The sequence below is a fragment of the Odontesthes bonariensis genome, chromosome 10 (assembly GCF_027942865.1).
Source record: "Odontesthes bonariensis isolate fOdoBon6 chromosome 10, fOdoBon6.hap1, whole genome shotgun sequence".
Classification (NCBI taxonomy): domain Eukaryota; kingdom Metazoa; phylum Chordata; class Actinopteri; order Atheriniformes; family Atherinopsidae; genus Odontesthes; species Odontesthes bonariensis.
The window spans coordinates 13,747,518-13,762,890 of NC_134515.1; the positions used below are offsets into that span (position 1 = coordinate 13,747,518).

Consider the following 15,373-nt stretch of genomic DNA (forward strand, 5'->3'; position numbering starts at 1 on the left):
GCCCCCCTGCTCTTAGTTTATTCGCTTACACACGCCCATCAAATTTCTCTCAGAGCCTGTAAGCCTAGAATAAACAGCAGGAAGTTGTCTGCTAAAGCACTCAAAAAGGCCTAGGATTTAGTTTTGTTGACAATCTCTTGTGGCCATTCCTAAAATTGTTATAGATTGTGTTGATGACAGAAGAAGCCCACATACAAATGTCTGCAGCAATTTCAGAACTTGAACCACTAGAGGCCGCTAAGAATAAGATTTTAAGCTACTTTTAAGTTGTTCCTTTGCAGTGACGACTATAAACGACAGCCCAGTTATCAACGTTTTTAGCTTTTCTGTTGGGACTAGATGAAGTTTTCTCCTCATCAATTGCTTGTAAGATGTGATTCAGGTCTGTGACCTTAAATCTGTATTAATCCATATTCTTATATTAGTAACAGGTCTGGGTCCAGCCTGGAGAACTTGCTATGAGTATATGTGAAAAAGTTGTTTTTATTTTGTTTATATTCATCACTTGGTCACAGCTTTAGCTGTGGTGGTTAGTATCGCCGCCTCACAGCAAAAGGGTTCCTCTATTGAATCCCGTCTGGGGCCTTTCTGTGTGGAGTCTGTAAGTTCTCCCCGTGTATGCGTGGGTTCTCTGGCTTCCTCCCACTGCAGAAAACATGCATGTCAGTTTAATTGGTGACTCTAAAGTTTAGAGTCTAAACTGACCCTTGGAGTGAGTCTGAGCGTGCGTGATTGTTTGTCTCGTTTGTCTCTGTGTGGCCCTGTGATGGGCTGGTGACCCATCCAGGGTGTACCCTGCCTCTTGTCCAATGACAGCTGGGATAGGCTCCATCCCCCTCACGACCCTGAGTTGGATTAAGTGGGTATAGAAAATGGATGGATGGATTTGGTCACAGTTTTAGCTTACAGGGTAGGTGCATCTTTGACGTAAAACCCAGCATGTTCCTAACAAACCTTAATTATGTAAATAGCAGGCTGTTTTGGTCCAGAATGTTGACTTTATATATGTTCATGACTTTAGAAATATTAAATGCGTGCAATTAATTGTGGTGGCTTTGAGGGGTCAGAGCTCGTTGCACACACAGTGTACCCATTTGCTGTCTTTTTTCATTAATCTACCTCCTAAACCTGCTGCAGCTTTTAGTCTAAGACTAACGAAAAATCAACTGAAATTAGTCACCAGACACAAACTCTGTGTTTTAATCCACCTCCATCTTTTCAAACTCTGAATGTCTGGCAAACCATTCGTTTGCATGTCGAAAAAGTAAGCTAAAGTGGAACTGTGCTCAAATGTGACTCCAAGGGCTGAAGAAGAATCAATATGTGATGAGTTGAGAGTGAAAATGCATTACATTATCACCAACTATGCTATGCAAAGACTGCTCAGAAAAGCCCCTGAGACCCATTCCGATCAGGCCTTCCACCCATTCCATTAACCAGCACCCTGTCAATCACAATGCAGCCCCACCCTACAGCATATACCTTGCTTTATGTATGTTGCTCTAAACTGATTTATAATGTATTCAGGTCATTTATATATATTCAGACTTTTCATAACAAAAGTTATAAGACACATTAATTCAATCTATTTCACAATTAAACTTAATCAATGAAAATCCTAATTAGTCCATTTTATAAAAAGATATTCTTTTAAAAAAAAGTGTATAGCCAAGGAAACCAGCGGATCACACTGAATCTTCTCTCTAGATTTACACTCCTGAGCTGCATGGGGCAATTTGCAAAAGCAACATGTACTATATTAAAGAATTTGACACACTACTAACTGAGATGACAAAACTTTTGAGGAAAATGTTTAGTATAGTAATAAATTAAGTGAGATGTTGGCTAATGTTTCACATATAATTCCATGCAAAAGGGTATCATTTTGAAGAGGAATGCAGTTTTAAGCACTGTAACGTTGGCTTCATTTTCAAGACCATGAGGTCTTACACTGTCCGTTTCCTCCTAGGCCTCAAAAAGGTATAGATTAATTTCCTGTCAAATAATATCTACAAAGCTGTTTTTCTTCTCTCCCCTCGCCCCCCATTTTTAATTTGGTATTTTTTTCTTACATTGCAGTGTGTAATCACATTCTTCCCCTTCGTTTCTATTTCGGCAATTTTGTAACACATCAAGCATGGCAAAAATAAGGAATCTCTAAATGTTGCTACAACTAAGCCGTGCATGTTCTTGCTTAAGAGTGTAACAGAAAGGAGAAGAGGGTGAACTGGTCCGAAACATTGTGCTGCTTGTAAGGAAACAAAACACCTGTTTAATCCCTTTACTCTAAAAGGGTTGTTGTGTCCTCCGATGAGGAACTTAAAACAAACGAGGGAGGAGAGACTCATGATACTGTTAATAAATTCACATCTTGATCTGGGTATGCACACATGTGAACTATGTGGACTCACGCATGCTCTTTATTTCCACAGTAAACGAGGCTGAAAGAGCGATAGAAACGCTGCATCCCCGCCTCTGGGGAAAATATGTATGAGTGAGACAGAAAGCGAGAGAGGGGGTAGAGGGTGTGTGTATGTGTGTGAACACTTATTTAGTTTCTCCTCAAACGTCGCCGACTCCATTCTTGTCTTGACGGGTGGCTCAGGGAAACTGACTTATTGAAAGAAAGAGAGAAAGAAATTGGAGCTGAAACTTCGCCGCAGACGCTCCTGAGCAGGTCGGTCCCTAATCTTTTAATGTTCTTATCGTAGTCAGCGTGCGTTTGCGGGACAATATTAGAGGCTTGACTATTTTGTTTATCATCAGCAGCACGTTTTGATTTAGGTTTAATCATGTAAGTTTTTAGACAATCTCACTTCTTCTCTGGCTTTATTTTTCTAAATCCCTCAGACCTTACTGTTTCTGTCACAGCGCACAGATCTACAGTGCACGCGCTGATGTCGATATCAGCATCCAAGGCAGATGAGTCGATCATTCTGAGGCTGTAATGCCAGCGTTAACAGAGACACGGCATAGCAGTCGCTTGTACATTTTGTGAAATCATTCAAGAGAGCCTCTGTCGTTCTACTGTCCAGTTATGAGGCGCCCTTGCCAGTGCGTAAAGGTGGGCATGTTTGTCTGCAGCTCAAACAAAAGCGAGGTTTTACGCACGCACGCACGCCATGAGAGCATTTCCCACTTATGATCCCCAGCACTCAAGCTCCGTGTGATTAACAATAATTTCCACATGCGTGATGCAAATGATTAACTATTTTTCATTCATTCATTTGCGCGCTCTTTAATGATCCCTTTCAGACATGAACCACGTTTCTCTGCACGGAACTGGCAACAGAAATAGACCTATTAGTCTATTATCGAGGGTAAAAATCAATCAAAATCTAATAGACTCCCGTTGTGATGTCCTGGTTGTCGAAACATTACTGACGGACATCAATTGGGGGAATCCACTGTAGTAGCAGATACTACCGGGCAGACGTTTGTTTTGCTTCGAGCACAAATTAAAGCTTTTAAAGACCAACATGGGCAGTTTGATTAAAAAATAATTGATTGGTTATCACCGGCTATGACCTTTAGCCTATAATATGGTGCGCTTTGTTCTGTCAGGTCACTAAACCTGTAAGACGACACCCGATCACCTCGATAAATAGCTTCGCTCCTGGGCTATTTTCTACCTCCGGGTGGATGTGCCAAGTGGAGGGCGCACTGTCCTCTTCTCTATACCGACGCCTGTGGCATTCACTGTGCAGCCTAGATATAGGTTCGGTATGTGTAGCTGGACCCGAGCCCGAGGGTGATGCGAGAGATGAAGAGGCAGATGTGTGTGTTTTGTGCTTCAGTGTTGCAGGAGAATTAGTGTGTTGGAGGAGGAAAGAGAAAAATAAGTGGAAAAAAAGCCTGCCTGTGACTTTAAAGTAGCCTGTTAGGTAGTAGTAGTCCAGCTCAGTGTTTGTATACTATAGGCTCAGTGGTGTAGTTTTGGTATGACAGTGCACACGAAGTGAATTGGACAGGGAGAGGTGTAAAAAAGGGTGAGGGTGGTGGAGAGCAGAGCATATGGTCCCGTGACGTAACACTAGTCGCTTTGACAACATTGCTTCTGCGCTCGTGTGTGTTTGTGTGCGCGCGCAGCTCAGAATTAGATCCTGGCTAACCCATATACACTGTCATCACCGGTGCGAGCCTAATCCACGCGCCAAAACACATAAACAACAACAACCACAAATTATGAACGCCGTGACCGCCGCAGCCTGCCTGATCGTCGCCGCCTTCAGCTGCTTCTTCTACGGCAGCGATGTGTTGTCAGCGCTGTTCCATGTCTCTGTTGCAGAAGACCTCTCCATGCCCGAGCCGGGAGCCTCACCGCGGCGGAGCCCGCAGGGAGTCCCCTACACCGAGCTGCAGCACATCGTCAATGCCGACGGACTGCACCTGTTCTGCCGCTACTGGGAGCCCGCAGGTCCGCCAAGGTCAGTGGAGAGCGGAGATTGGACTGGAAATGTGTTCGTGCTTCACTCTGTGTGCGTTGGCCTTTGAAACGAGCAATCTTTAGGCTATCAACAGAGTTGGTTTAATTTCAAGTGCCGTTATGTGATCCTGTGATTCTGCAAGTGATTGTGACCACATGGCTGTTTTCAGTTACGCAGTCACATGACCTCAACACGTACTCAGGATTTAACTGACAGCACACAGTTACGTGTATTACTCCAACCATGTTTGATAGTTTTAACATTTCTCTAGGTGTAACCACTCTCAGTGTTTATTAGTACACACTTATACGTGTTAATTTATCTTTTAAATACAGGTCTCAATTTCAAATAGCCGCTGCGAGTCAGTGTGACTGCTGCAACAAGTCTCTAATCTGCACTCTCCACCCACTCTAGACAATTTCTGTCTTAATAGTTTACTTGATATTTTAATGATCTTTTAGGGCTCATCGACCTCCTTTGATGCACTTTGAAGCTCTAAGAGCTTTAATGACGGAAAACTCGAGTATAGAAACTAATAAAAACTGTTGTGATCTGTAGGAAATCTGGACAGTTTAGTCTCATTGTGTGACACATGCCAAATTATATCCTTTTAACTGTGTTAATCTCCTCATAGGGGACTACCAGATGCTCCAGAGACTCATACTGGGTCATGACCCGGTTTAGCAACAACAATCTAGAATCTGTTGTTCGACCACGTCATGGTTTAAGTTTACCATTTTGTCCATATTTTTGTCATTGTTGAATCATTACATACATTTTCTGTATTTTAAAGACTAAAGTTAATCATTTAAAATCATAAAACTTCATTTGGAAAACTCGGGCCGTGTTTCGAAAGCAGTAGATGACACAGAAGATAGACAGGACTAATCAGAACATCATGTGGAGGAAGATCACAGATTTAAGTGACGCACCAGGGATCAGATGATGATGAGGATCAGTACAGAATATTCCTCACTGTTAAAACTTTCAAGAGCGAGGAAATGAGGGCAAATAAAGGCACAAAGACTTGTTTTTATGTTTGTGTCCAGATGTCCTTCTACACACTAGGGGACAGCATCAGAGTTCATCTGCTAAAAGAGTAAATTCCTGACTCATCCGGCATTCTGTTGCGTAAAAGACAGCATCGCCTCCTCACCAAAATGACATCAAACAACAGAACTAGATGAATGGGTTGAATTTCTTAAGTAAAACACTTGTGACTGGTTTACAGTAGTAGTGAGAGTTTCCACAGCCTCCCATTGGAAGCCCCCCGGTGATATGTGCTCTCATGCTTTTTGAGTCCACTGCAACCTCGGCACACGTCGCTGCTGCAGCGCAGAAAGAAACACAACAGATGTCACACCCCCTTATGAACCACATAGTTGCATGCGGAGTGAGAGCAGAGAGGGAGTGTTATGTGACAGAAGCTGAAAACCCACAAAACATCTGGAATCAAGATATTACTGTTCACACAAAACACACAGGCTGGCTCACACATTTCAGCCAGTTAAGCGGTGACTCATTAACTGACACTGTGTCTGTGCCTCTGCTGTGTTATTGCTCCATAAACCCTGGTTTATGGTTTACAATAGCATATGCAAGTGTGTGTGTGTGTGTTTATTCTGTAGTCCTCTTCAGTTTACTTTGTGCATGGATGTTTGTGTACCTGTGTGTTTATATCTGTGAATGTTAGTTCGTTAGAAATGTTGTTTCTGTGTTAACATGCCAGACAGACAAACACCAGACCTTATAACTGCCCACCATGCTGCTGTGGACTAAAGCCTTCCACACTCCTGCATCAGCTAAGAACTCCTTATCACTCTGACTGCTAATATAGTTAAACTTTGCCATCAAAATATTTAATAAAAAACAAAAAAATAGTCTAAAAGTCTCCACTATTGTCTCAGCTACTTGATTGACCACATAACAAACTGATTTATCGTGGCACACCATAACAGCTTTATGTTTCTCCTGCAAATCCCATTTAGAAGTGAAAAGCTGAATCACCGCAGGATTAAAATATCTGCAGAGTCCTCTGTGTTGTCAGCGGCAGTATTGGAAGGGTTATGTAAGCGCTTTCTCACTGGAAGTCAATCTGTCAAAATGCTAAAACTGCAAGCAGACGTAGAGGAGGCAGACCTTCGGGGGTCCCAATAACACATATCATGATGTATGGTTTAACCCACATTAATTCATATGTCTGGTTAAAATATTGTGCATGGAAGCTGCTGAGAGTGAGTGTTTTGCTTCCCTATTGTGTGCAGATTGGATGGGTTTAATACTTTGTGTTCAGCAGCTTCACAAAAATGGATTCATGTCCAAGGAAGAAGACCACAAAAGCTGCATTTAAATTTTCAGAGGATGCCTAAATTCTTCACCGCCACTCAGAATCATAACATTGTTTTTGCTGAGATTGCAGCTCTTGTAAAGTTGGATGAAGTAGGTTTTATAGTAAGTTTTACAAGCTGAAGAATCTGTCGCTGTTCAAGTGTGGGAGACTCACAAGTGCACAGTGTTTCTGATGCCTAACCAATGGGACCAATGCATCAACAAATTGTATTAATATGATAACAGACTGAATGTTATCAGGGAGTATAACTGCTCAGGATGCTGTCAGCCATTTGTTTGTCAAACAGCCTTCGCTCGAGCCTCTCTGATAAAAGTGACTCCGTGTGTTAGACCCAAATTTTGTATATCTCTGGTTTTATAAATGCAGATTTGCCAGACACTCAAAGCATTTCACAGAATACATATTAATTAAAAACTTCAGAGAGACTGGAAGGAACAGCAGAACAGTTTTTCAAATGCAACACAGTGTGGTTCATGTTTTTTCGCTTCAGATAAGAAAAGTCTTGTATCAGCCTCAGTTGCAGCTGGTGCAGTGATAAGCTTTGAAACTCAACGAAAAGTCAAGGCAAGAGGTTTGCTGTTTGACGCTGCATTCAAACATTAGCCACAACTCCGAGGACAGTACACCAGATTTAAAAGTGATGTGTCACTGTTAATATAATCAATGTGTTCTAATGAGGGGTGTACGAGTATGCTTTGTTCATACCCCATGATCACACACAAAAAGTATTTCAAATGTATTTATTATCTAGTTCATTCTGTGCCTGAAAGATCTTCAAACGTTACAGTTTTCACCAATCTAGCGTGCTCTCAGCAACACATGGCTATGTTTTGGCTGTACAAAGAGCATTACTTCATTAACACATCATTAAATAAGCAGCCATTTTCTATCATTGCACCCCTAATTATAACAGTCATAGAGAGTCCTGTAATACCCTGCAGGTGGCAGTGAGTCATTTCTCCTCCTGAGGACTTGAAATGCAACAATAGAAGATTATTATATTTGATTTTTATTTATGTATTTTTTTTAAAATAGAAAATAGTAAAAACTTACAATTTTACAAAGCAGGAGGTTATGTGTTTTTCTCTTTTTGCTAACCACCACCAACAGCTGAAAACTCAGAGATGCAGTTTAATATTGCATTAGTATGAAGATAGGCAACAGGTTCAGTTAATTGATCATTAACAGGGCTGATTAAGCCATCTACCATCAACTTTTGTTAAAATCCCGACAGTTGGTGATGTTTGTGCTGTAACCATGGCGTCAAGCCTGCTGATGTTTATTTCAGCTAATCGTGGGCCAGATAACGAATTGCTTTGACTTGCAACTCCACACTGAGTAGAAGGAAAGGTCCCATGCAAAGTTTGGTCAGTGTGACCTTTGTGTGAAATCATCCAAGAATAATTCACAAAGTATTAAACCAGATTTAAAAAAAACTATTGGGAGGGGAAAGCACCTGCAACCAGGAGGTGAATAAGAACCAAAGATAAAAGGAAGTAGTTTTTCCAGTATGTTTGTTTAATTTCTGTTCAGTTAGTCATCCTTGTGATCTTTAGGAGGCAGAAGAATGTATTTTAGAGATACCAGGATAGTCACTTTAGGTCTTTTTCTCTTGGACATTTCTACCCAAATTTACCTGGAAATGTAAAGATGTAGATGATAATGATATTGTTTTACAAGCTGTATATTTGAAACAACAAAGCTGTGATGTCTGCGCTACAGAGAAAAATGCTCAACATATCATATTTTTATGTAAAACGCTTTTTTTGGAGTGAGAATAAAAATCAGGTCAAAGGCTTTGAGCTCCTGAAAGGTCCTTTCATTAGGAGCAGGGAGTGGGTGAGAGGTAAAGAGGCAGAGAGCGGGACATCTACAATAATTGACAGAGCTTTCAGCAGATTTCTAACTTTGGACACATGAACACTCAGACACACTTGGAAGCATGTATGCATTGAAAACGTTTATTTTTCCGTAGCATTCTTCTTTGTATGCAGCTGATAGTCACAGACATGCACTCACAGGTTGTGTAAATGGGTCATGCTGTTTCCAGCGTTTTCACTGCACGTGGCTTTAGTTTCCTTTCATGTTTGTGTTTCTGCAGTGTCAGGCTATTTAATTTCCCTGCTGCTGCTTTCTACTGTGTCCGCGGAGGATACTTTAAAAGGCAAATGGAGTAAATAGTGTTTGAGCAACTGAACGTATGAAATAAGCGGGACACTTATATTTCCATAAAATCTAATGATCCAAGTGCCAGCTGTGATTATTCATAGTGAACTAGTGACTTTAAATGACTAAAAGACCTGACCTTTTAGGTGAGTTACTCAATAGTTAGACTTGATTACTGCATATGCAAATCAGCAGCTGCAGACTGGCCTGGATCATTCAAATGACAGGATGGACAAATGTCAAAATTTACAATGTAACTGTTGTGATTTCTGGAAATAATGTTGATTGTACCGCAAAAAAGATTTATGAATGGAATTTAATGTCATTTGGTGGGGTGAAAAAAAGTAGATATTGCAACAGTAAGGTGCATAAACGAAAAATACACTAAGATAACAAGAGAACAAAAGGGTCATCTGTTATAAAGCTGCAATGGCAATGTATAAGAAAGTTTAGATTCCAACAATAATTGGTAGTATCAGAGGCTGTCTTTTTTTAAAATGTTGTAGTGTTGACATACATTTTTGCATGAGAAACACTGAACATGCAGTCCCAAACAATGTGTAGGTTAAATGCTAACTGGTCAGAAAGGATTTGAGTATTGTGGTTTGTTGTGTAGTTTGGCTGTAATTCTATAGCCTGACTACGTCATACTCACGATTCTAGTCAGAATGTGAGTCTGATACCGCTCGATAGAGTTTTGAGTATGGGGCGTGTTTCAACCGAACCAGGAGAAAAAATGCCTCTTCGCTCAATTGGACAGACCTACAACCAATCAGAGCAACGTAGTATGTGACGTAGATTAAGCGACACACACTTGTTGTAGGAAAAACATAATTTCTATCGATAAAAGCCTTTATCGCGTTTCAAAATGAATGCAATGTCCCTGTTGATCATCTGTCCATCATCGTATAAAGCCTGCCCTGGCAATCTGATTGGGTTGACTGTTTTGATGTCGAGCATAGAGATTTCCCAACTGAGCAGAGCCAGACCGAACTTCCCGACCAAAAATTTTATGGGCGGGGCTAAGTTCGGCTGGCACCCAGGCTAGTAATTCTATCCACAGGAGGAAAATTGGCATAGAAGTTAAAGAAATTAGTTGTTTTGTTTGTTTTTCTCAGGTTGTTTTCCATTGATTCGGTTTTTTATGATCAGTAAGCTATACATCGGTTAAAGGTTAGGAAGCCCTGCTTTGCATGTGCATATAAACCCATCTCTGTTGCATGAAGGTAGATGGTTGGCATATCCATTGTGGCTTTATCTGTTTAATCCTTCACAATTGCATTAAAATATGCAAATCATCTTGTATTTTTGGTGAACAGATAAAATGAGACTGAAACATTTAATTGTTTAGAGCTATACTTTAGCGTGTTTTTGGTTTAACTGTTATCCCATTGGTGTAAATGTTCCTGTGGTGCTTGCCTGCAGTCTGTCTGCCATCATTACTCTCCATCACACTGTGATTTCCACTTTCTTGTGTTTTTTTTTTTTTTCTCTGCAGAGCACACTTTGTCACACACTACATAATGACTTGCCCATTTCTAGCATCCTTTCAATGCTGGTTTATCACAATCACTTTCTAACTGTCAAACTCTGCCTCTTTTCCCACCTGTCTCGTTGTTACTCTCTGTCATATCCGTTTGTTTTGATCCAAGTGCATCAACTCTTCCGTCACCTGGGAATTCAGACTTGTGCAAAGTCTGATGGTTTCTTAGAAATGAAAAAAAAAAACTAAAATTTCTTAATGAAGCAGACTTAAGTTACAGTGCAATCTTTGTGTGTTATGTCCCACATTTTCCACTGCATACCCTATAGTATTAAGAGAGCTAGATACAATAATTGGTAAAAGTCTTGTTTACAATTTTTCCAGAGGTTACAGCTGTAATAATCGAGAACAATCATTTTCCTTATAGTTCATCATTATTCTGTGTATAATGTCTGCACTGTACTGTTCAATACCATGGTCATTACATAATATCACTTAAAACAAGTGTTACTGAAGAGTAAATATAAGTACCCAGAGCCATAGACTGTACATAAAAGATGGATGTGACCACTATAATGTCCCCCATTGGTTTGTGGACTGGTGTTTATATCAGAACTGGCATGCTAGGGTTGTATTTGAGGACAATATGCAGCCCTGCCCATGATAAATACTAAAATTCAAGTTTGAGTTAGGAAAAAATCCCAACTTAAACCACAGTTTTTTGGCTCCTCTGTGTTGGCTTCATGTTTCAGGATGGGTGGTTACTGCTTGTTGAGAACTAATGAGCAAATAGGAAGTTTGCAGTTGATTCAGAAGATATAGTCTCATACCTTGTCTTTGGTGGAGCCAGGATATGTTCTTTTTTTGAGGGGGTTGATATTTAGTCATCTTTGTGGTGCTCTGTTTATTTAACTTCCTCTTAATCCAAAAGAGGAAGTTAAATAAACGTAGATAGCAACACGAAGCTCAAACTAAAATCAAACTTTATTTGGTCTTACTGGTGTTCTTTTTGGTAGCTTTTCAGAACCTATTTATGTCCTTTATGCTCTCATATGCTGTAAATATGCGGTTCCATCCACTGTTTTCCTTTAATCTTGGTTTCTTTATTTTTATAGTTAATTCACATACCTTATAGATGCTATTACATATTATAAATAATATACATACATGTATGCATACTTAGTCATGTTTACAGAGGATATTTTTTTGTCCTACATACATTTCCTGGAGTTTATCCAGACCTTTATTACTACTTCATGACGAGACACCACTACTCTTCAACCAAATTTTTACAGAAAAAAGGGATTGGTTTACACAAAATGGAGGCAGGTCCCAGAATGTAACTTTATATAAACATTTATGTCCTAACAAACTAAGCAATACATGCAAGTGCACATCTAACTGAGTTCTAAAGAGTTTTTGTCCATTAATTCCATTCGGGTACTGTATGTGTGGTTGGTCATTCTTGCTTGACCTTTGGCTCCTACCCAGTTTGGGCACATGATTGATGTATATGCTATGCAACAGTCTACTACCAGAATAAAACTACATGTTTAACTGTCAGCCCCCTGTTTGCTGCCAAAACATCTCTTAGTTGCTTTGGCATAAACCCATGTGATGCTGTGGTGTCTGGTTTTCGGAAGTTGACAGTTGATCTTCTGAGTCCTGTGGGTTGCAGTGTGGACCCTTCCCGGAGAGAGCTTATTCAACAGATCCTCTGTTGTACTGGCATCTGCAGAGTCTGGAGCCCTAGTAACCATGTTTGGTTCTTGTTCCTTGAGTCATATCTGCCACAATGTCCACACATGCATCACTAAGATGTATGTGGGAGTCTTATCTGAGCATGAACATCATACATCGGACAACAACTCGTACTTACAGGATTAGGAGTTAAAAAAACATGGTTACGGTTAATGAAGCACACGCTGCAATGGGTCACACTTTTTCATTCTTATCAGTCGTGGTTCCCTTTGGGAAATTTAGATTCTATCTTTACAAAACAGCAGCCTAGTAACACATTTCCATCTGACAATTTACAACCATGGATGAGGGAACTACAACACATATGGACAAACATATCTATTACATTTTTTCTGTTGTGACTGCACCACCCAGGACATTATTTAATTGATCTCTGCACTGCTGTTAAAGAAAAAGCATAAGTAACAAAGTAATAGATTGAGTATGTTGCTTTTCCCATTGTGACATGGAAACTACTTATTTTTGCTTGATAATCTCAGATAGCACAAACAATGCTGAGAAGAGTAATAAAGTTTACTAAATTTATTACTTTGAAGGTGGAGTTATTGGGAAGCATTGGGAGGTTTAAAAGTCATATAATTTTGCAGAGTCCACCACCATTGCATGAAGGGGATTAGGGCCTTGGCTTTGTTTAGGATCTGTAGTTGTTTGGAGTATCTCTGTGTAAAGCCAATGGGAGGTATAAACTCTCTCTCAGGGTTTCTGGGTGTTTTAATAAGGCTGGTTATAAGCCATGTTGTTCCAGTAATGGAAACTGTGTGAGAGACAAGTGGGTCTCTGGTTCCCATGAGAGAAAAGACTGAAGAGTGAAGTGAAATACTGTAACGAAAGAAAGCAAGGCAAGGCAAGGCATGTTTATTTGAAGAGCACAATTCGTACACAAGGAAATTCAAAGTGCTTTACAGCTACATACAATCACAAGAAGGCAAATAAAATCATTCCAAAAAACATAAAAAATAATCATTAATTAATTAAATTAAAAGTGAAGAGTGCAGATAAAATACTTTCAGGTGTCATATGCACAGCTCAATAGAACTGTTTTCAGCCTGGATTTAAACATTGTCAGAGTTGAGGCCTGTCTCACATCTTCTGGAAGACTGTTCCAGATTTTAGGAGCATAAAACTGAAACGCAGCCTCACCTTGTTTCGTCCTGACTCTGGGCACCAGCAGCAGACCCCTCCCTGAGGCTCTCAGAGCCCGAGTTGGTTCATATGGCTCTAACATGTCAGATGTACTTTGGCACTTGACCATGAAGAGACTTGTACACAAGCAGAGCTGTTTTAAAGTCTATTCTCTGAGCGACAGGAAGCCAGTGCAGAGACCTGAGCACTGGACTAATATGGTCGTATTTCCTGGTTCTAGTCAGGACTCGAGCAGCAGCGTTCTGGATGTACTGCAGCTGTCTTACAGCCCGTTTAGAGAGCCCAGTGAGCAAGCCGTTACAGTAGTCTAACCTGCTGGAGACAAACGCATGGATTAGTCTTTCTAAGTCTGGTTTAGACACTATTACTTTGATTCTGGCAATGTTTCTGCTGATGTTACAGATTTAATGTGGCTGTTAAAGTTCAGGTCTGAGTCCAATATTACCCCGAGATTTCTAACTTGATAATTAGGTTTTAGAGAGAGAGTCTCAAGGTGACTGATAACACTTTCTCTTTGTTTCTGTGGGCCACAGACAATGATTTCAGTTTTGTCTGAGTTTAGCTGGAGGAAATTGTTTTGCATCCACACACTGATCTGTTCGATGCAGTGACACAATGTATCTACATGCCTGTGTTCTCCTGCCATCAATGATACGTAGATCTGTGTGTCATCTGCATAGTTGGGATAGGACACATTATAGCTGCATATTAGCTGGCCTAATGGAAGCATGTACAGATTGAACAATAGGGGTCCCAGGATTGACCCCTGGGGAACCCCACAGGTCATAGCCATTTGGTCTGAGGCACAGTAACCAATTTCAACAAAATATTTCCTGTCCTCGAGATAGGACTTGAACCTGTTTAAAGCACTACCAGAGATTCCCACCCAGTCTTCTAACCTCTGTAATAAGATCGCATGGTCAACTGTGTCAAAGGCAGCACTCAGGTCCAGCAGAACTAAGAACTAGACTTTGCTTGCGTCTGTGTTCAGGCGGATATTGTTTGTTACCTTGATCAGAGCTGTCTCAGTCTTTCTGTCTTCACAAAAATAACTCTCCCTTGTTCTACGCGAAAACTGGTTGAACACACATAGCTTTTCTTTGTAAATCTCATAATGAACCTGGAGCTTTGACTTGCGCCATTTCCGTTCGGCTCTCCGGCTCTCCCTTTTCTGTGCCCTGACCGACTCTTCTTTTCTCCATGGTGCCCTTTGCCTACTTTTAACCATTCTAACCTTGACAGGAGCAATGGTATCCAAAACATTTAAGAGACTCGATGTGTAAGAGTTCAACAGATCATCAACATTAGAACACGGGGTGTTCTCAAACCTAATCATTTGCAGTGAAAAGTCTCTCAGTGTTTTAGCTTTATATAACGTAGTCATTACATTTCTAAACAAGAATCAATCATGACAGGGATAATGCACAGATTGCCACACCACTGGATGGAAATGCTCATCCACATTTGCTTTTGTTTTTAAGACACCCACTTCTGAACATCACCGTACCAATCAAATATTAGGTATATTTTCACTTGATAAGTTAATCGCTGAAAGCATGATGATAAGTGGGGAAGTGTGCATTTTCTTTCAGTATATAGATGCTAAGACATTCTTGAGACCTAATTCTAGTATGAACAGTATCCAGATCCAACTTTTGTGAAATATTTCAATCACATTTGAAATGGTCAAACTGTCACAAGTCTTCTTTTCAGCTTAGGGAGATATGCTCTCATTCAGGTAAAGGAAGTGTTTGTATGTGTCAAAATATCTCAGCCCATAGAGGTAAAACTGTTTGAATACTTGACAGAGCACCACAAGCAATGTGGAAAAAGTAATCTGGCCTCATACGGCTGAGCCAACATACTGAGGATGCCTGAATGATGGCACTCGTCTGCAGATGCCTCACGTTGCAGGGTATTTAAATATTTCAAAGTCTTTCGCTGTCGGTAGACTTTTTCTTTTTTTTTTAAACTTTCTTACCACTCAAGCATCAACAAACACAGAGACAGAAACTGAAAGTGAGGGTATCAGAAAGAACAAAG

At 40.4% G+C, this 15,373-nt stretch overlaps 1 protein-coding gene across 2 annotated transcripts in view; it reads left to right on the forward strand.

Moving 5' to 3' along the window:
• The first annotated feature begins 2,408 nt into the window (after positions 1-2,408).
• The window catches only part of mgll (monoglyceride lipase), a 38,496-nt gene continuing 25,531 nt past the window's right edge, over positions 2,409-15,373 (forward strand). Inside the window, exons 1-2 of one of the 2 annotated variants that reach the window (XM_075476340.1) lie at positions 2,409-2,677; positions 4,289-4,427. In XM_075476340.1, coding sequence (XP_075332455.1) covers positions 4,300-4,427 — 128 coding nt within the window. In that variant the 5' untranslated portion in view covers positions 2,409-2,677; positions 4,289-4,299. Of the gene's footprint in view, positions 2,678-4,020; positions 4,428-15,373 lie in introns of those variants that run through there. The other variant, XM_075476339.1, reaches the window with a different exon arrangement.